The 21,763-nt window shown below is 36.0% G+C and overlaps 1 protein-coding gene across 1 annotated transcript; it reads right to left on the bottom strand.

The window, feature by feature from the left end:
• Window positions 1-4,529: 4,529 nt before the first annotated feature.
• LOC122967695 (C-X-C motif chemokine 10) lies at window positions 4,530-8,516 on the bottom strand. The gene is made up of 4 exons (XM_044332473.1): window positions 8,379-8,516; window positions 7,373-7,487; window positions 5,845-5,925; window positions 4,530-4,859 (listed from the first exon to the last, which is right to left on the bottom strand). Exons 1-4 carry the CDS (start codon window positions 8,443-8,445, stop codon window positions 4,787-4,789), a joined length of 336 nt encoding a protein of 111 aa, XP_044188408.1. The 5' UTR covers window positions 8,446-8,516; the 3' UTR covers window positions 4,530-4,786.
• Window positions 8,517-21,763: the final 13,247 nt, after the last annotated feature.

The following is a 21,763-nucleotide window of genomic DNA, read 5'->3' on the forward strand; positions in this document are numbered from 1 at the left end:
CACAGGTAATGTATGTACTGACAGACAGTATGTTGTTATTGTTGTTGTTGCAAAAGTCCCACGTCTGAGTGCGTTTTTGATAAAAAACTACTACTACTGCTGCACTTCACTTTTGCTCCATTCTCAAAAAAAAAAAAAAAAAAAAAAAACTTGGGTAAAACAACTCTGTCCAAGTTTTGAGCCGTCAGAAGGTGCAAAAAAACAAACAAAAAACGTTCAGATAAACTTTAAAATGTAGTTATTTGGTTTTGCTGTACGACTCGTGGAGAAAAGACTCAAGTATCAATGTGGGATGGACGAGATAAATGAATGCAGTTGTAGGGCTGGGTTTGAAATTTTTCAGTACTACTGCCGGTATGACAGATACTAAAACGATACCTTCTTTTCAATATCTTTCTTTAAGAAATATAAAAGTTTTTCTTCAAAACTTTTCCCCCCATTTAACAAAAATTCTCAAATGTGAAATGTCTGAAGACAAACAGCCATACAAGTCTAAAAAAAAATAGCAGTTAAAATCAGTAAATATCCAACAAATAAAACACAGATTTGACCGGACATTCGATACCAGCTTTCAGCAATGGCAGTCTTTGATATTTGGTGCTATGACGACACATTCTGGTCGGTGCCAAAAAAAACAGTATTGAGGTTCGACACCCAGCCCTAACTATGCAGGGGGGGAGGGGGGGGGACTCTCCAATAGCTGCCTACAGCTGTACACACACACACACACACACACACACACTCACAGTGCTTAACATATCTGACACGCTTCACACTGTAGTGTCTAGGAAGCCCTGATTCTTTGAGATTGAATTAGTGTATCATAAAAACTTTTACATTTTCTCTGTTCAGTATTTTGAACAAACAAACAAAAAAAAAGCCATAATTTTTTGGGATGAAAGGTGTCAGCACAACACGGCACCCTGTAACCTCAGCTTTAAACCGCAGTCGGATCAGTTTTAACCGGCCTGGACGGGCAGTATCGGCTTTGCTTCATTTGCACATGATTTGACGCTTTGACGGATACAACCTCCCTCCGGTTTTTGGTGGAGTTGATCTTTGTGAGCAGTTTGAGGCCTATACTTCACTCCTAAACTCACCTCACAGGGTTTTTTTTCTCTTCTGATTTTGTACAACAGTGTACATAAAAAAAAAAAATTAAATTGTCTTTGATGACGGGGCGTCTTTTCACATCTGTGAGGGGAATGTACCACCTCCGATAAAAAAAGGGGTGTATTTTTTCTCACAAATCAAAGATATACTTGGTGTTGTACTTTTTTTTTTTTTTTTTTTCTTTGCCCGGTGCACTAAGAGCTCATATGTGAATACCACCTCCACCTGTCTCTGTCACTCCTGTAGAGACAAAAAAAAACATCTCTGTCCAACTTTGTTTTTGAACGACGGGCATTTTGTGTCTCTCTCACTAACATACAGTCTTTCAATTGGTACTTTGTACGAATCAGTATTACCAAGTTTTTGAGAAAAAAAAAGAAAAAAAGATAAATGTTCTAGGTTTGAAAGCAGTTTGTCTTGATGGCTTTTATTTCTCCATTCATTTTTAAGTGTCATCTCAAAGCTTTTAACGCTCTGAGATGACGCTTAATCTAAACTGTTTTGGTTTCTTCTTCTGTCTGCTTAATGTTTCCCAACAAAAAAAAAAAAGGTTTTTCCACATTCACACACGTCATCCAACATCTACAGCCACTTATTTTACTTTTTTTTTCCAACAACAATATCCAACTATCATTACCTGTAAGCATTTTGACCTGTTAATTTTGTCTCTTTTAGAGCACACCTCACTTACTTTTTCTACAAACAACGTGCCTAGTTTGTACAATTTCTCTGACAGCAGCACTGCCCATGAGACCAAGACGCTCAGAGATTAACCCAGCGCCATCATCCAGCCATCCATCATCTATCTATCTATCTATCTATCCCTTTCATCCATCCTTCCCATTCGTCCCTCCAATCCTTTCTGAAACCTTTCGGGATGAGATCATGAAGAATTGAAACAGGAAAATCATTGCTCACTTCCATTTAAAAAAAAAAAAAAAGAAGAAGAATCGAAGTGCTTTTTTGTATCCATAACATTAAGGACAAATCCTCCTCATTTTCTATCAGTAATTTCTACCAGATGTCCAAAATGCACACTCTTACTTGTTAGTGGTCCCCCCCCCCCCCCCCCCGGCGAGAGCTCGCTGTATCTTCCACAGGATTATCACAGCCATCATCGCATGCAATTTCTGAATGTAAAAAAAAAAAAAAAAATCCTGTTGTTCAATATCTGGCCCTGTTTGTTTCTTTTTTTAATTTTTGTTATTTTCTTAACACTGTTAAGTTGTGCATTCAGGTGTAGTCTAGATTTTACAGCAAGCTGGTTGTTTTAAAAAAAAGTCTTTTGGTGGCCGATGAGACACCAACGATTCTGGAGAAAATGAGGATTCTCTGATAAAAAAAAAAAAACATTTAGCGTTTGCACGAAGGGTTTGTCGTCTCTAATCTGCTCCAATAAGTTGAATTTGACGGCCATCAACCAGGCCAAGGTTGCTGCATCTGAACTAAGAAAGTTTGCAGGGTAAATGTTTTATTCCCAGTGTATTAACCTGTTAAAATACACAACAAACACCAAAATATCTCTGATTAAAAAATGAGATTATGCACATGTGAATCTGAGTCGAATCCGTTGTGTTGTCTAGAATATTTTCAGTAAGTTCTGGCGGTATTTACAATATCGACCACAGGTTAATACACTGCTTACATTTCTGGGGAAAAGGACTTTGATGAAATAAAGTGACACCAAAAGAAGAGGAGAAAGGCAGCAACGTCAGCATCTAAACCAACAATGTCAATGACCAAAATTACAAAGAGCTCAACCAATCAGTTGAAGTTGGAAAAAATAATGTTTTAGTTTCTTGTCTTTTCTTTACAATTGAAATCTGGTGAGAAAAAAAAGGCATCAGTCAGCTCAAAAGAGCGACAAGAACAAGGAATAAAAGGCTGTTATTTCTAGAAATTTCCTCAAAGATTTGCTAGAAAAACAGTGAAAAGTTGCTGCCTTTCGTCACTGTGCAGCAAGTTTGTTTTATTCATGTGTGCTAATGGTGGTGAAGTGAAACTGGGCGAGGATCCTCAGCCACCAGCAGTCACCAACCAAGGTGCTACATTATTTCTCAAAGAGGATTTGAAAGACTTAACACCTGTAATATGTCAGAACCATTTTTTTGTGTTGGTTTCAGATTCCAGACCGGCAGCTCTTCACCACCTTTGTTTCCAATCCAACCTTTAGCCTCCAGCGCAGACAGCAGCAAGCAGCCAGTGAGTGTTTGGTTGGAATGAAAACCAGCAGCTGTGTGTGTGGTGTGGAGCTGCCAGAGCAGAGTTTGTATTATGGAAGCCAAAGTGTGCTTCATGTTTTGACAGTTAAATGTCAAAAAAAAAAAAAAAGGTGCGAAACTGCGGTGACATTAAGTTACTGTTAGCCTGCGAGGATGAGTGAAAGTTTGTCAGTCGTAGATGGCGGTGCTGACGAAACAAATGCAGATACAGATACAGATATAGCCTTTATAGAGGTCCTTAAGGCTTGTGTTGTGCCTGCAGGGTTACTACAGCACGGTAGTCAATATTGTAAAAATCAAAGTCTGCTCTCTGAAGTCATGATATAATATAATAATAATTTCATAAGAAAAACTGCATAAAGTACTAAATAAAAAGGTTTAAAATTGGTCAAATAGGCAAAATTACCCTATTTTTATAACTATACAAAAACAGGATGAGATAACTCCACTTAAAATATAAATGAACAATTTAACCACCGACCAATGAGGAACCCCCTATGTTTGCATTCACTTTCAATTTTAAGGATTACATCTCCCTCTATGAATTGACTTATGCTATCTTCTTTATGATAAATATAAAGACACGAAAATAATTAACTTTATTTGTATAGCACTTTTCTTGAAGTTATTAAGTGCTATACTGGGGGGGGGAATGACATAAAAGCAAATGCAGATAAAAAGAAGATCATAAAAACCAATGTTTTCATGCAAAACTGAAATCTTGGAGACAAAAGTGATGTGATAGTAGCTATTCTGGGGGCCACAGTGGCTCCCGGGGGCCCAGCTCTGACACAAACTACAGTTATGACACTGTTATATGTAGACGTTTCCCCCCACCGTATCGATGCAGTGATATTTACATGAATGAATGATGGACTTCTACAAAGGCTACAGCTGTATTTTCATATGTGAGCTGTTACACCTCAGTTAAAAACCAAACATGCTCAGCAGCACTTGTATCATGTGTCCTCACCCCCTGACTCTCCCCACCTCCTGTAGGCAATAAAAATGTCATTTTTTTGAAGAGTCTTTTTGTCTGCACATTTATTTCTTCATGAGAGAACAAAGCTTGATTACAACAGAAGCATGTCAGACGTTACAGCACCATTCAAAATTTATTTAATGCACATTATGTTGTCAGTTTTACTGGAAAGAATTCTGTATTTTGTTTTTATTGTGTTATTTGTAACTTTAACAGATAATTGAATTGCAACATAAACACTTTTATTCCAGAGTGGAATCAGCATATGAAGACTGAAAATAAAGCTTTTTTGCTTACTTAATGAATAGGTAGAAATAGGTAAAGGGTCTGTACCAAAGGATTAACACTAGAGAAGTCAATCAACTGAAGAAGACAACTTAAGGTGGTAAACAGCAAGTAATTTGAATAAGAGAAGTATTGACAGCTGCCCAGCCTTCCTAAAAGGAAGTCAAATGTGATGTGAACTGATCTAACTGCTGGTCTGGTCGTGGCCAACAGTGGAAGTGCGTGGCATAGAGGTTGAGTTGGCGGGCATACTTTTCCTGTTAATAAAACAAAAAGACAAGAAGAAATTATTAAAAACTGGAGTGAATAATATTAATACAAGCAGTAGTAACAAATTCATTTGTTTAGTGCCGTGATGGTGATCAGGGATGTGATGATAACCAAGATGAAAATTCTACTTTAGTGCTGTTTTTTTATTACCATTATCCAAATAACCGGTAGTGAACACAAGAGGGAGCCTTCCTTTTGCCGCAGCCCTTCCTTTGGACACAACAATATTTTGGTCAATACACGTTTTGTCATGCCAGGAAGTGGAGAAAATAATCTTCAATTAAAATTACACTGCCTGTTTTTACTATAGTTCCTCAAAATCAATTATAGTATCTCCAAAAACTGCTAGCTCACTGTTGATGTTTCACATTTCAGTTTCAAAACATCCACAGTAAGCTGGAGGGTAATTAGAGGACATTTGGGGGCTGCTATAATAAAACTGGAGAATGAATCAGAGCAAGTTTTTTTTTAAATTTAAGGTACCATCAAAAAGCTATTGAAAGTTTTCCAAAACATGGCAACCAAAGGCAACAAACTTAATCTCACATCTCCATGATCACCACCATACATTGCACATTTGAGTTTTTGTTTATCCATTATTAATAGATTCAAATCCCCTGCTTTGTGAGTCCAGCAGTGCAAAACCCAAAGATATTCAATTCACGATGTTATACAGAGTAAAGCATCAGAATGTTTGGTGTATAAGCTTGATTAATGATTTGACACTAGCCTACTATTTTTTTTGTTGTTGTTGTTGTTTTGGCACAATCGTCTAATCAAGAAATCTGTTCAAGATATTGTAAGCTGAATCTTGCCAGATCAAGGTCTGAGGATGGAAAAAGTGAGTACAAGTGATTGACAGTGTGCAGGATTTTTTGATCCTTTCACTGAGGTTAGAAAAATTCATATTCTGTGACAAACAACGATACAATCACTGATAAAAAAAATAAATAAATAAAAGAAAAAACATACTTTTTCAAACTGTCCAACAGGCTGTTCAGCCACTCCACATTTGGATCAATACAAAATTTGACGTTGTCCCTCCTGGTGACTCTGTGGAGAAAAAGATGGATTATATTTAACAGTGGAGCTATTCCAACATTATAATCATGGAAAAAAACTAGTGAGTGATAGTGAAGTTCAAATCTTCACAGATGGTTCTCAGCTGCGGTTCCCATCCGGAGCCACAGTATGTTTCAGTTCAACAGAAGTTCTACTGAAATACTGTATTGCAAATATTTATTATGACGCACATTGTTAATCATTTATTGACTATTTTCATGTTGTGCAATTTTGTACTTTTTCTCTGCTACTTTCATTTCTATGATGCAGTGCAGAGGTGAGTTTTTGTTTAAAAGGATATGTGTGTATTCAAATGGGGCACTTCCATGTTTCATCATCACTCTAATGTTACACCACAACAGTTGTGAAAAGAATATGAGTTTATGTAATTTAAGGAGTGGACTTTGGGAAATAAACTTGCTTTCTTTCCAAGAGTAGAGCGTTAAGTGCAGAGCAATTAACTTAGCTTAGCATAAACACTGGAAGCAGAGGGAAACAGCTAGCCTTACTCTCTCCAAAGTTGAAAAATACAAAAAAAAAAAAAACGAGATACAACATGTTAATAAGTGAGCTTTAGAGATATTGGTGGGCATATTTTTGAATGTTGGACAGAGCCAGGTGAACTATTTCCCACTGCATCCAGTCTCAATGCTAAGCTAAGCTAACTACCTCCAGGCTTTAGCTCTATAATTACAGCACAGACATGAGAGTGGTATCATCTTCACATGTAACTCTCATCAAGAGAACGAATAAGCGTATTTCCCAGTTATAATAACAAAATAATCATATGACTATTTCTATTTTCTGCTACTTCATTCTTTTACTCCACTACATTTCAGAGAGAAATATTGTATTGGTTATTTCACTACATGGCTACAGTTAGAGGTTACTTTGAACAATAGGATTTTACAAATAAAACATGATTGTCTCATAATATACGATAAATTACTATAAACAAAATACCCAACAGTTTATAAAATAGTGGTAAATTAATAACAAAAATCCAATATAATAATATAATGATAATAAAGGTCATTCGGCTGCGTAATGAGTACTTTTCTTTTTGATACTTAAAGTACATTTGGATAATAAAACTTCTGTACTTCTGAAATAGGTTGTACTTTTAATTGTAATGGAGTATTCCTATATTGCATTATTGCTACTTTTACTTACTTTGACCACTGCAATAGATGGGTTAACTGAAGTTAAGTCATAACAAGCAACTTTCACTTTGTACATTTTGCAGGTAAAACCTTGAAAGTAATGGAGTATTTTTTTACATATAGTTACATTTACATAAGAAAACAATCTCAATACTTCTTCCACCACTGTGGCAAAATATATCTCACTCACATGAGGTTAAGGTGAGAACTACAGCGTCCTGACAGAGGCCATAACAAGACATTCCTGCAATCTTTGATGGATCATGAATACTCACATGATTTCAGTGTGGCGACAGCGTCCTTGAATAGGAATGACCTCAACTTTCTTGATGAACTGAGTACGGATTCTGGTAGTGGTGGTCCGTATGCATTTACATCCCTGCGGCCCAGCTGTGAATGCAAGATGAAGTTTAATGTGTATCTCAATTTATGGTAGGCAACAACAGTCTGACTGTCATAAGCCACAAAATGACAACACATTTCAAATCATTTTAAAACCTGAAAATCAGAATGAAAAAAACCCTTCGAGGTTCACTTACTAGCTTTTTCAGTAGCTTTCAACCAAAGTATGAAACCTCGTGAAAATATGTGGTCTTACCTCAGCAAACTCACGTCACTGAGAAAGACTGTACGCTTGAAAGCTCTAGAAAAAGCTTCTAAGTGAACCCTGAGTTAAATTGTTTTTTTTTGTTTGTTTGTTTGTTTGTTTTTTTGTCAAACTACTGTTTCCAAACTCAAGAATCAACTTTGAACACAAGGTAACTGTACTTTCAACCATAATACTAAAAGTTTAACAAGGTTTTGTGCTTTTTAATATAGATGTAGAATCCTTATTTATAGAATAGTGTAGTTAAATGTACCACGGAATGACAAAAAGTAGAAAACCAGGTCAAATAAAATAAAAATAAAAATTAGACATTAAAGGTTTACACAAAAAACAGGAACAATACATTTGAACAAAGTAAATATTAATAATATGAGATCATTAATACAGAAAATAAAAAGATATGTCTTGAGCCTACTGCAAGGTATTAAAATTAATGTATAAAGTATCTGATCAATTAGAGCAACTTAAAAGGCGTAACTTAAGTTGTCCTGCTTGAAGGTTAGTAAAAATATCACTATATGCAGATGACATCTTACTGTTTCATTAACTTTAGTTGCACAACTTACAAAAATATTAAACTGAAAGAATAAATCCTGTTGACTGGATAATGGAGTTAAGTAAAAGTAAGAGATGATGATAAAAAAATTATATAATATAAAAGAAAAATCTCTCACCATGCAGAGAAGCACAGCAACAGCAGAGAATCAGTGCAGCCAGGAGGAGCAGCGGTTTAGTTGTCATCTTGGTGGTTGTTTTGATCTTTCAGCACCAATGAGGATGTGAGAGTCTTTGAGAGTGAATGTAGTAGAGTCTGGGTTTATAAAGCAGCAAATAAGGAAGTCCTTTTTTTAGGATGTGGAGGAGGAGGGGGTTGTTTACTGCTGAGTGAGCAAAATGTAATTTTCCTCTAGGGGGCCATTTTCACTGATCTATAATCACTGATCATGTTTTTCTTTTCTTTCATAATCCAAATAAAATAATTTCACAAATTATTTTGTTTGTTCATCTACTGAGCATATTACCTGCATGTCATGTGGGCATGAAGGTAGTAATAGGAAAGCTTGTCATAGTTATCACTTGCAAAACATGTGCAAGCATGCCATCAGACAACTCATGACAGACATTACAATGAGTACTATTTTAATTTTACCAATGATGAGGTAAAAAAAAAAAAAAACTGGCATTAAATACAGTTTATTAAGCCTTGAATGATTGACACTAGCATCAGTGTTTGTTTGCTTTTCAGACAATATTCCCCACCATGTCATATGTCTAAACTTTCAGAAAGACAAATTCCTGTTATGAGTTACCAATTGGTTGTTGACATTACATTACAGTTCACAACTCAAAAGTTTTATTGATGTTTGTTTATATTAATTTTAACTATTATAATTATTATTTTGTCATTGCCTTCCAAAACAACCCATAGGATCGTTGGCAGGACGGCATTGTCTGTCAGTGTCTTACAAAACAACTGATTATCGTAAGTAAAAGATTCATCAGTGTTTGATGTGAAAGCTCTGTGGCTAACGTCTGGTTAGGTTCAGGCACAAAAATTAGATGGGTAAGGAAAAGATTGTGGTCGGGTAACAAAAACACTGCTGATAGGAGACAGGATGTGAAGAGAATGATTTGGTGTCAAAGTTAACCATCTACGTAAACCTCCTCCATATGAGGTTTTTTGCAGCCTACATATGAAAGTCACATTATGATTGTATTTGCATCTCAAAAATTAGAGTCATCATCTGGTCAGCCACAAGGGGTTGTCTGTCTTGAAAATGTAAACAGGACGTGTTAAGTGTTTTAGCAAACAACCAATGCTGATGTTTTTCTAGTGAGAATAGTTGCAACATTCTCAGCTAACTTTCATTGGAACTGAGAAACTATTGGGTAAGGTGTTGGCACACTAGACAAAGGAACTCGACCCATGCGAACCATGGTGTATTATAGGAACTGGGTACTGGACTCAAAGATGGCACCTGTTCACTCAAATGAAAATTGCTTGCCTGGAGCATAAGCTTAAAAAGTTTTCTAGTTTCCAGGTTTGCTACAGCGTTGTGTGGCCCACTGAATATGCACAGTAGTGTATCTTCCACTGGCCCCACCTGCGAGTTCCCGCTCGGCCCACAGACTTTACATTGGGATTAAATTTTAAAATCTCTTTTCCAGGCCTGAGGAAAGTTTTACAAATATAAAACCTTCATGAATTAAAAATTCATACTACAAAGATTAATAATTGACCTTATTTGCAGTTTAAAGTGTCTTGTCAACTGTTTTATAGACTATAGACTTTTATAAGGGGATAATGCTTTTTGGGCCACAGGGGATTTTTTCGCTGTAACACTGCAAGAGCAGCTCTCTTAATACATGATACGAACCCCAGACAAGTTTTTTAAATCTGTATATGAGCAGGGTCATTAAGAGCCCAATCAACTCCCTGCTGTGTGCTGTTCTGTGTCAGATTAAAGGACCAGTGTGTAAGATTAAGTGACATCATTGCAACCAACTGAATACCCTTCCCGTCACCCTCCTCTTTCAAGCGTGCAGTAGACAGGCCTTCTCTAGAGCCAGTGTTTGGTTTGTCTATTCTTGGCTACTGTAGAAACATGGCAAGGGATGTTGACAAATATTTCATCATGTTTGAACGGGTGGCTTCAACACTGAAGTGGCCGAAACGTGTGGATGCTGTTGTTGCAATGCATCCTGAGTGGTAAAGCCATGGATTAGAGCTGGATATAGCGTTGGAGGCAGGGCCCCATTCATTCCTATGAAAGTTCCTCAGTGGCGCAACTTCCTCCGCGTTGCTTCTGCATCTGTGGGACCCATAGAGCAAGTGCACTAGTGACTTTCACTGGCCAAGCTGGCTACTTCCAGTTTAGCCCTCCGGCTAACTTGAATTGGGATAAAACAATTTAATCATGTGGCTCTTCTAGGATCAGACCGAACGGATCAAATTATGACAGTGAAACGAGTCATTTCACTTGGGTTGTGACAGTCAAAAAAATGTATCTGCTGATTTACAGACATCTCTTTCACAATGTAAGTCTATAGGAAGAAGTCTTTTTGAGCCAGTGTGCATCATGTGATGTTGTACTTACATGGTTTGACCATTATGTCAAATTTGCTTCTCTCTTCCTGTATCCAGTTCTCTTTATACATCTATGGGTAAAGCACAGAAGGTTTACTCGTCATTTCCGGTGGAAGACAGTCTTGATTTTGACAAAATAAAAGCTGCTGTGCTTACATACAAGCTGGTGCCTGAAGCATACCATCAAAAGTTTCGGAGGTTGAAAAAACAAAGACTTTGCTCATGAGAAAGAGGCTCTTTTTGATCTCTGGTGCACATCTAATGAAGTTAAAATTACAACTAATTATAATTAATTATTTTTATATATTTAAGTTATTAATTGAAGTTATAATGCCTGATAGGACAAAACTAATTATCTATAGCCATGCTAGCAGCTCTGTGAGGCTCTACTAAAGCTGGGCAGACATTGTGCATTTTTATTAATCTATACTGTATATATTGTATATTGTGTTAACTTACACTACACATTTTAATCTTACCATCTGCATGGCCTGAACCTGTGACTTTTAGGCTCACACTGTATGGATGAATTGACTGGCTGGTTGGTTTTGTTGATTCAAACAAGACAACTGCATCCCCAAAAATGTTGACAAAAAGAGAAAAAGGCAGCGTTACTTTGTGTAATCCTACTATGAACAAAAAGTGAACGCAAAAAAAAGGAGCTGCAGATATATCAACTGCAGCCATGCGGGAAATCAGACTGTGCAATATTTCTGACCTCCCAGAAATCCAACCAGTCATCCGGCAGCTAGGTAATTGATCATTGTTCAGGTGATTTACCTTTTAACATCCTCCGGGTCACTGGCGACCAGCTTAAGTCAGTTGTAAGCGGTAGCATCACACAGTAATGAGTAAAAGCAATCGGCACAATTTGGCCAATTGGAGATGATTGGAGAGGTTCGGGGACACCAGTGACACCACAAACTAAAAACTTCCAAGCTCCCATAAGGTTAGGCCTAGAGGTCTGGAATTTTATACAGGTTGACAAGATGTAGAAGGTATGTGGTGTTCTGCATAGTTGTGGCATAAAGCATGTCCTAATTATTGTTATTCAAATATGACTCATTATAGATGAGGACCAAAAACACTTTTTTGAGCCTTATTTGAACTGATGTAATTTTGTTTGTGTTTTAGCCACATGCTAAACAAACACATTTCCAGAAACTAGAAGATATCACTTGTCGAATGAAGCCTAATACATGCATCATGGCCTTACAGTTCTTCTGTTATAAGCTTTTCCATTTGGGTGTGCCAAGTAGGTGAAAATTCTATAAAAAGGGTGATGTTAAAGGGTTAATTAAACCTCATGACCTCAAACTGAATGTCAAATAACAACCAATGTGGCAGAAATTTGTCCCAATTCTAAAATTGGTCTGGTATGATCTACTTGTGGTTAAAATCCAGCTAATCTGTACATTGTCTGCACAGCTTTAGGCACAGCAGTTCTTTCAGCTATTTGCCAATGCTAGAACAGCGACATTCTCACATTCACAAACATTCAGATGTTTAGCAGGTATAATGTTTACCATATTCACCATCTTAATTTAGCGTGTTAGCATGCTAACATTTGCTAATTGTCACAAAACACAAAGTACAGCTGAGGCTCATGGAAATGTAGTTTTACAAGTATTTTGCCATAAATTTAAGTGTTGTGAAAAACTGAGATTTTGACCTGATTATGGTGCTTGAGGAAAAGTTAAGGAAAGGATCACCAAAGTTATTGCATTTCATCCTGAGTGGGACATAAATGTCTGTACAAAGTTTCCATAAACAGACCAGAAAGCAATGCAGCCAATAGATGGTGTTTTGTTGTGGTTAGGGGTTAGGGATTAGGGTTAGGGTCTTTCATAGCACGTTTTGATTGCATCCAAAATTATTTTAAGTTTTTCCGTCTGAATCCAGTATTGCTTTCAGATGCAGTTACAGAAAAACTCACTCATATAGCACTTTACGCACCACACAGTTTATCCAAAGTGCTTCAAAGAACACAGAGAAGAAGACAAAAACAAAACAACAGAAAAGAAAAATAAATTAAATAAGAATAATAACAACAACAGCAACAACAACAACAACAACAACAACAACAACAATAATAATAATAATAATAATACAAGTAAATGCATATGGTCACACAGAGCCCATAGTGGCAACACAGACCTAAAGAGGCCTCAAGAGAAATATCTGAGCTGGATTAAGTTAGTCACAGTTAAAAGCTAATGAGTAGAAGTATGTTTTGAGATAACTCTTGAAAATCTCAATAGTGGGGGAGAATCGGATGGTGGAAGGAAGAGAACTCCATAGTTTTGGAGCAGCAATAGAGAAAGCCCTGTCCCCATAACACTTTGCCCTGGATCTCAGGACAGACAGAGGTCTTTGGTCAGATAATCTCAGTTCTCTGACAGTGTTATATGGGACCAGGAGTTCTGTAATGTAAGAGGGGGGCAAAGACATTTAACACTTTTTACACAAACATCAGGATTTTAAAGGGGGTGTTTGGAGGTAAGAGTGGGAGTGACATGTTCCCTCTTTTTTGACCTTGTCAAAACTCTTGCTGCTGCATTTTGAACTAGTTGGAGGTGTGATAAACAAGATTGAGTGATAACAAAATATAAAATTGCAATAATCATGGCAGGAAGACATGAAGGCATGGATGACTTTTGCCAGGTAGAGAGGTACAGAGAATTGATCTGAGTTTGGAGATGATATGGAGATGCATGAAACTTATTTTTACAACCTGATTGATTTGCTTGTCAAACTTCAATTCTGAATTGAAAATGACTCCCGAGATTTTTTGCAATGTGATTTAACAGATGGAGTCAATGGGCCAAGATGAGGAGAAAATAATGTTGGTCAAATGCTGCGATTTTATTCTCATTAAGCTGAAGAGAGTTTTCATCCATCCAGGATGTTATTGAGGTCATTTAGTTTGTTGCAGTTATTAGGCTGTAGGGGAGGTAGATTTGTGTGTCATCCGCATAACAGTGAAAAGAAATGTTGTGTTTTTGAATAATGTGACCTAGCGGAAGCAAATCGATGGAGAACTGGATTGGACCAAGTATGGAGCCTTGGGGGACACCACGGGACATGGGGGCAGAGGAAGAAGATGAGTTGCTAATAGAGACACTGAAGGATCTGTTGGATAAATATGAAGAAAACCAGTTTAAGGCAGAACCAGAGACCCCCACCCACTGGTTTAACCTGTGAATGAGAATGGAATAATCTGCAAAGGCTGCAGTTATGTCTAAGAGCAAAAGGACAGAGCAGTTATCCTAGTCAGCAGCTAGAAGGAAGTCATTGGTTATTTTCAATAATGCAGATTCAGTACTGTGAAGAGCTCAAGTTGCTGTTTGCAAAGCGCTGAATCAAATGTTAAGAGTTTAAAAAGAAACAAAAAAGAAATCTGGTCAAATTAAGTATGATTTTACCAAGTTGGGTTAAAAGAAGCTTGAATCAGGAACAGAAAATACTTGGCAAGACATTGGAGAGTACCAAGAATGAAGCTGCAGGCAGAGTTGTACTTCTGTATTAACGAGGTCCCTCACCAATAACCACATCCTTTTCTTATAATTAAATGGGGGGCTGTTATCCCCACCAAATTAGACTGAAATTCCCCTTAACAAAAATAAGATGTATATTCCAAGATTATGTTTAGATAGTTCTGTCATGTACAGTAATACTGAACTCTGCTGGCATCAGGTTGGAGACCCCAGAATTATCATGACATGGTTTCGGAGGGTCTAAAGAGGAAAGTCTGTGGTTGAATTTTACATACAATCTTTTTTCTTTTTTTTTTGGCAAATTAATTATATTTCCATATTTATATATCAAGTTCATCATGCTTAAAAAAAGATTACTAGATAACTTTGAGACCTAAAAGCAGAGTTCTGACCTGACTTCACCTATGTCCTAGATGCATAGAGAAGGAAAAAAGTCTAAAAAGGTAAAAACTCCAGCAACACTTAAAGAAATATAAAGACCAACTTTAAAAATTTAAACCTACCTGACATATTTTAAATACTTTTTAAGGGTACATTTCATCACACATGATGCATTTTGTGCATATAATACACCGATTTACATTTTACACTGTGTGTAATGTGGTTTTATGAGTCAATTCTCCAAATGTGTCTAAAGCCTGATCGGTGCTGAAATGAGTAACTTATTTTTGTTCCCTCTATCAAACTACGTTTGACTTCCATTTGTTCTTGACACGCTCACTGCAGCACGCGTGTATTTAATAATATTTTATTTTCTTCTTAGACTGAGATATATGGATATATTTTGTGTTTTGGCTGTTCAGCACAACAGTGTTATCTTGGATTTCCCTTGGTGAAAGTCTATCACTCCTAGAGCACAAATGATTAATTTGAGGGAACAGAAGTAATTTGAAGGTAATTGAGGTGTAGCTGAGCACACAACGTATTACTTTGAGGGAATTATTTATCAAAAAATGTTGGATCTGTAGGATCACAATGTCATCTCCTTAAAGCTGCTGCCAGTCAGAGGTCAATTAAGTTCACAATTTTGTTGTACTAGTTTTACTACTTTTTAAAAACATTATCAATGTATTGTAGTTTGTATCACCACATTGTCTCGCACCGCGAAAGCAATAAAATCAAATGAAAGCACTTTGGTAACAGGGTTTGAAGATAAACCAGATCAACAACAACAAAATAAGATAGGGCGATCCTGATTTTTAGTTTCATATTGTGAGTTTTAATTTCATATTTTGTGTCATCAGCTAACTTTTAACTGAAACACAATCCTCACATTTTGATATAAAGTCCTATATCAACATTATAATAAGCAAACCAATAATGATGAGGTAAAAAGTCACTGAAAGGAAAAAGGGTTCATGCACACAGAAATGTTATCACACATCAAACGAGCATATACCAGGAAATCTGATAAAGCCTAGATACGGTAACGGAACTGATGCAGCAAAATTAACGGTGCATGAAGGAGCAACACTAACACATCTAACTGTGTCTTATTGCAGCGTGAAAAACTTTTTCTTTTGATGTATGCATGTGGAAGAGGAGATTTCCAATAAGAACTGTGTGGTCCTGACTAGAAAAAGTCATGTCAACACTAAGATCGAGACTAAAGTTCCTTTGGCCTTTAAGCAAAATAGACAGACTTTGTTTTGTTTTCTCTGAATTTTCAAGATAAGGCGAAACTGTAAGGACCTCTGCTGAGACTGCTGCAGAAGCAAAAGTAATGCCTACAGCAGAAAAAAAAGAAAGACTGCAGATGCTTCCTCATTACAGGCAGTGCATGAACCCATCCGCATTCTATTATTGACACATTTAGGCTTTCTTATCAGCCTCTCAAGTGAAACCTATCTGTCAACCACTGAATCTAAATTTCCTGACTTCCTACATCAGAAAAGAAAGGTCAGGCCTCCTACAGACACTGATAAGTAAAGTAAATAACTGGAGATACTGAAGTCTGTTTAGTGTTTGGATTCAAAATTGTGTTTAATCATCAGTTTTTTTCCCCCCTTTAGCGCAGTGATATAATTCATTAGCTGTTGAAATAATGCAGATATTCTCCAAAAAACAAGGAAGTGCCATCAACCTTCATGAAACCTGCCCAGTGTTCCTCAAGGAACCAGTCGAGGGCCTTAGGAGCTTAAATGGTTCCTTGATAAACTTGATAACTTGTTAATTAACTTGTTTAAGAGTGTGCTTTTTAAAAAATTGTCTTCATGTCTATGAAGAAAATAACATTTGTATCCATGTAATCAATGACCCATTCAAATTTTCAACAAGTTAAGAGCTCATCTCAGCTAGATTTTACATTTCTCAGACCTAAACAACAAAATAATTTGTAACCTATATGGGCATTTTTAACTGCCAGCAGGTCAGTGATAAACCTATTCAGTGACTCTGCAGCTCCCCTCGGTTTTACGGAGCTTTATAGCAAGTTTCAGCTCATTGTTTAGCTGTCCCGCTGAAACTTTACTGTTTTGCCGCAGCAGGCAGCTGTTTTCAGAGAAAAAGCTCTAAAAAGCCACTGTACACTACCTGCTCAACATCAACAACACCAACCGCATAAGTTTATTGATGTCACATTGAACAAGACGCCTATGATAAAATCTAGGTCAAAATCTGTGTCAGACCACAGTGTCAGATTAAGGCCATCAGACAATGAAAGCGCCACAATGTAAAGAGAAAAAGGCATATGAAACCAGACATGGACCACACAGCTCATGTCTGCGGCTCTTATATTTTGAAAATGCAATCACAAACACTTTTATTTCACCATCATTTTGGTTTGTGTGTTACAGAATGAGTGTGTTTTCCCCCTAAATCCAAATCAGTCGTCGGTAAATGAGTCTCACAGTGAGGTTTCGGTGCACCATTTTGGATTGACGACCAAAGATTTCACCACAATCCTCTCATGATTATTAATTTTTGTCTCAGACAGTCCAAAATCACACAGTTTGAAGGGGCCTTTACATCCACGAGGTGGACAGAAACACGACTCCAAATGAATGATAATGTTACTCCGTAACTGCTGGATGTAGAAATAAGCAACTATTTGCTAAAAAGTTTAACATATCATATCATAAAAGGTTTGTGATATGTCAGTGTTGTGTTCACGACTTGTTGTAATAACTTATTGCAGATTTAAATCTGAGCTAAAGTTTTAAAAGTGAAAGTTTGCATCTAAATGACATGTATCTGTTGCTTCAACAACATTAAAATGACTATTGTAAAGTTTAATGTAAAGCAGATCCTCACATTTTTCAACAAAATTTATTCCTGGGTCAACCTAGATGTCTTTTGACCTGCAAATAAGGTTTAGTCAGGACCGTCTGAAGACAGTCAGAGATTTTTATCGCAAAAAGAATCTCTAAAGGAACCAACATACAAAAATCATTCATACAAAGTTTTAAAACACAAGGTTTTCGAAGTGCATACATATAACAATTCTCACCTCATTTTCTTTGTCATCTAAAGCGTATTTGAGGAACTCCTGTCGCTGCAAGACATTGGAGAGTACCCAGAATCAAACTGCAAGTAGACTTGTACTTCTGTATTAACGAGGTCCCTGACCAATGACCACATCCTTTTATTGTTATTAAATGGGGGGCTGTTATCCTCACCAAATTAGACTGAGGTTCCTGTTAACAAAAAATAGATTCCAGGATTATGTTTAGATAGCTCTGTCATGTGCAGTAATACTGAACTCTGCTTGCATCAGGTTGGAGGCCCCAGAATTATCATGACATGGTTTCGGAGGGTCAAAAGAGGAAAGTCTGTGTCTTAAAAAAAGATTACAAAGATTACTTTGAGACCTAAAAGCAGAGTTTCCTAAAAGGAAAAAAATTCTAAGAAGTCAACTGCACTCATGTGATGTGATGGACAGTTTCTCCTTCACGTGCCCACACTTCCCTGGTTATTCCATCCCTTTCTCTTTCCACTTTTCATTTTAATGCGCTTTAAGTGTTTCTGTACATATTCTGTACAGTGTGAACAGCCTCGCTACATGCCTCGCTATATTCCATTCATTCGAGGAAACTTTCCACTGCCGACTGTGCGCTCCATTAACTGCTCCTTAAAAGGTCACAGGTCGTATTTGACTGTAACTGTCAGTCAAAGTTGCCATCTGATGTTTGCAAGAAGTATTTTTGACGCACTAGAAGCAGGAAAAAATACAATCTTAAATGCTATATTTACCAGAGCTGTCAAGTTTCAGGAGATAAGAGTCACAACTGATACCTTGATCATTTTAAGGTGTCAACCACAAGCCTGCTCTGCAGCAACAGCAGGAGGAAAATATGAAATATGATATTTCCTTTTGTCTTCACCGAAACAAAAGCAAAACTTTTGAGTCCTCGTTTTGCTGACTGTTAATGCCAGGAACCAACTAAACAGTGCCAGTAACATGGTTAGAAATTACAGATTTTGTACTGGAGTAGATGGAAGGAACCATTGACAATGGGGAGCAAAGCAGCTTGATGTAGTTCAAGTATTGCAGTAAAAGTACAAAAGTATTATGAGCTTGATGTAGCTCAAGTATTGCAGTAAAAGTACATAAGTATTATGAGCTTATGTAGTTCAAGTATTGCAGTTAAAGTACAAAAGTATTATGAGCTTGATGTAGTTCAAGTATTGCAGTAAAAGTACATAAGTATTATGAGCTTGATGTAAAGTATTGCAGTAAAAGTACAAAAGTATTATGAGCTTGATGTAGTTCAAGTATTGCAGTAAAAGTACATAAGTATTATGAGCTTGATGTAGTTCAAGTATTGCAGTAAAAGTACATAAGTATTATGAGCTTGATGCAGTTCAAGTATTGCAGTAAAAGTACATAAGTATTATGAGCTTGATGCAGTTCAAGTATTGCAGTAAAAGTACATAAGTATTATGAGCTTGATGTAAAGTATTGCAGTAAAAGTACATAAGTATTATGAGCTTGATGTAGTTCAAGTATTGCAGTAAAAGTACAAAAGTATTATGAGCTTGATGTAGTTCAAGTATTGCAGTAAAAGTACAAAAGTATTATGAGCTTGATGTAGTTCAAGTATTGCATTAAAAGTACATAAGTATTATGAGCTTGATGTAGTTCAAGTATTGCAGTAAAAGTACATAAGTATTATGAGCTTGATGTAGTTCAAGTATTGCAGTAAAAGTACATAAGTATTATGAGCTTGATGTAGTTCAAGTATTGCAGTAAAAGTACAAAAGTATTATGAGCTTGATGTAGTTCAAGTATTGCAGTAAAAGTACAAAAGTATTATGAGCTTGATGTAGTTCAAGTATTGCATTAAAAGTACATAAGTACTATGAGCTTGATGTAGTTCAAGTATTGCAGTAAAAGTACATAAGTATTATGAGCTTGATGTAGTTCAAGTATTGCAGTAAAAGTACAAAAGTATTATGAGCTTGATGTAGTTCAAGTATTGCAGTAAAAGTACAAAAGTATTATGAGCTTGATGTAGTTCAAGTATTGCAGTAAAAGTACAAAAGTATTATGAGCTTGATGTAGTTCAAGTATTGCATTAAAAGTACATAAGTATTATGAGCTTGATGTAGTTCAAGTATTGCAGTAAAAGTACATAAGTATTATGAGCTTGATGTAGTTCAAGTATTGCAGTAAAAGTACATAAGTATTATGAGCTTGATGTAGTTCAAGTATTGCAGTAAAAGTACATAAGTATTATGAGCTTGATGTAGTTCAAGTATTGCAGTAAAAGTACAAAAGTATTATGAGCTTGATGTAGTTCAAGTATTGCAGTAAAAGTACAAAAGTATTATGAGCTTGATGTAGTTCAAGTATTGCATTAAAAGTACATAAGTACTATGAGCTTGATGTAGTTCAAGTATTGCAGTAAAAGTACATAAGTATTATGAGCTTGATGTAGTTCAAGTATTGCAGTAAAAGTACATAAGTATTATGAGCTTGATGTAGTTCAAGTATTGCAGTAAAAGTACAAAAGTATTATGAGCTTGATGTAGTTCAAGTATTGCAGTAAAAGTACATAAGTATTATGAGCTTGATGTAATTCAAGTATTGCAGTAAAAGTACATAAGTATTATGAGCTTGATGTAAAGTATTGCAGTAAAAGTACAAAAGTATTATGAGCTTGATGTAGTTCAAGTATTGCAGTAAAAGTACATAAGTATTATGAGCTTGATGTAGTTCAAGTATTGCAGTAAAAGTACATAAGTATTATGAGCTTGATGCAGTTCAAGTATTGCAGTAAAAGTACATAAGTATTATGAGCTTGATGCAGTTCAAGTATTGCAGTAAAAGTACATAAGTATTATGAGCTTGATGTAAAGTATTGCAGTAAAAGTACATAAGTATTATGAGCTTGATGTAGTTCAAGTATTGCAGTAAAAGTACAAAAGTATTATGAGCTTGATGTAGTTCAAGTATTGCAGTAAAAGTACAAAAGTATTATGAGCTTGATGTAGTTCAAGTATTGCATTAAAAGTACATAAGTATTATGAGCTTGATGTAGTTCAAGTATTGCAGTAAAAGTACATAAGTATTATGAGCTTGATGTAGTTCAAGTATTGCAGTAAAAGTACATAAGTATTATGAGCTTGATGTAGTTCAAGTATTGCAGTAAAAGTACAAAAGTATTATGAGCTTGATGTAGTTCAAGTATTGCAGTAAAAGTACAAAAGTATTATGAGCTTGATGTAGTTCAAGTATTGCATTAAAAGTACATAAGTACTATGAGCTTGATGTAGTTCAAGTATTGCAGTAAAAGTACATAAGTATTATGAGCTTGATGTAGTTCAAGTATTGCAGTAAAAGTACAAAAGTATTATGAGCTTGATGTAGTTCAAGTATTGCAGTAAAAGTACAAAAGTATTATGAGCTTGATGTAGTTCAAGTATTGCAGTAAAAGTACAAAAGTATTATGAGCTTGATGTAGTTCAAGTATTGCATTAAAAGTACATAAGTATTATGAGCTTGATGTAGTTCAAGTATTGCAGTAAAAGTACATAAGTATTATGAGCTTGATGTAGTTCAAGTATTGCAGTAAAAGTACATAAGTATTATGAGCTTGATGTAGTTCAAGTATTGCAGTAAAAGTACATAAGTATTATGAGCTTGATGTAGTTCAAGTATTGCAGTAAAAGTACAAAAGTATTATGAGCTTGATGTAGTTCAAGTATTGCAGTAAAAGTACAAAAGTATTATGAGCTTGATGTAGTTCAAGTATTGCATTAAAAGTACATAAGTACTATGAGCTTGATGTAGTTCAAGTATTGCAGTAAAAGTACATAAGTATTATGAGCTTGATGTAGTTCAAGTATTGCAGTAAAAGTACATAAGTATTATGAGCTTGATGTAGTTCAAGTATTGCAGTAAAAGTACAAAAGTATTATGAGCTTGATGTAGTTCAAGTATTGCAGTAAAAGTACATAAGTATTATGAGCTTGATGTAATTCAAGTATTGCAGTAAAAGTACATAAGTATTATGAGCTTGATGTAGTTCAA

The sequence above is a fragment of the Thunnus albacares genome, chromosome 2 (genome assembly GCF_914725855.1).
Source record: "Thunnus albacares chromosome 2, fThuAlb1.1, whole genome shotgun sequence".
Classification (NCBI taxonomy): Eukaryota; Metazoa; Chordata; class Actinopteri; order Scombriformes; family Scombridae; genus Thunnus; species Thunnus albacares.

What these genes read in the sequence shown, in the direction of transcription:
- LOC122967695 (XM_044332473.1), bottom strand. Translation starts at nt 8,445, where the DNA reads ATGACAACTAAACCGCTGCTCCTCCTGGCTGCACTGATTCTCTGCTGT. An exon ending in TTGCTGTGCTTCTCTGCATG is followed by an intron (nt 7,488 to 8,378) that starts GTGAGAGATTTT and finishes TTGCATTCACAG; the next exon opens with CTGGGCCGCAGGGATGTAAA. An exon ending in CTGTTGGACAGTTTGAAAAA is followed by an intron (nt 4,860 to 5,844) that starts GTATGTTTTTTC and finishes TTTTATTAACAG; the next exon opens with GAAAAGTATGCCCGCCAACT.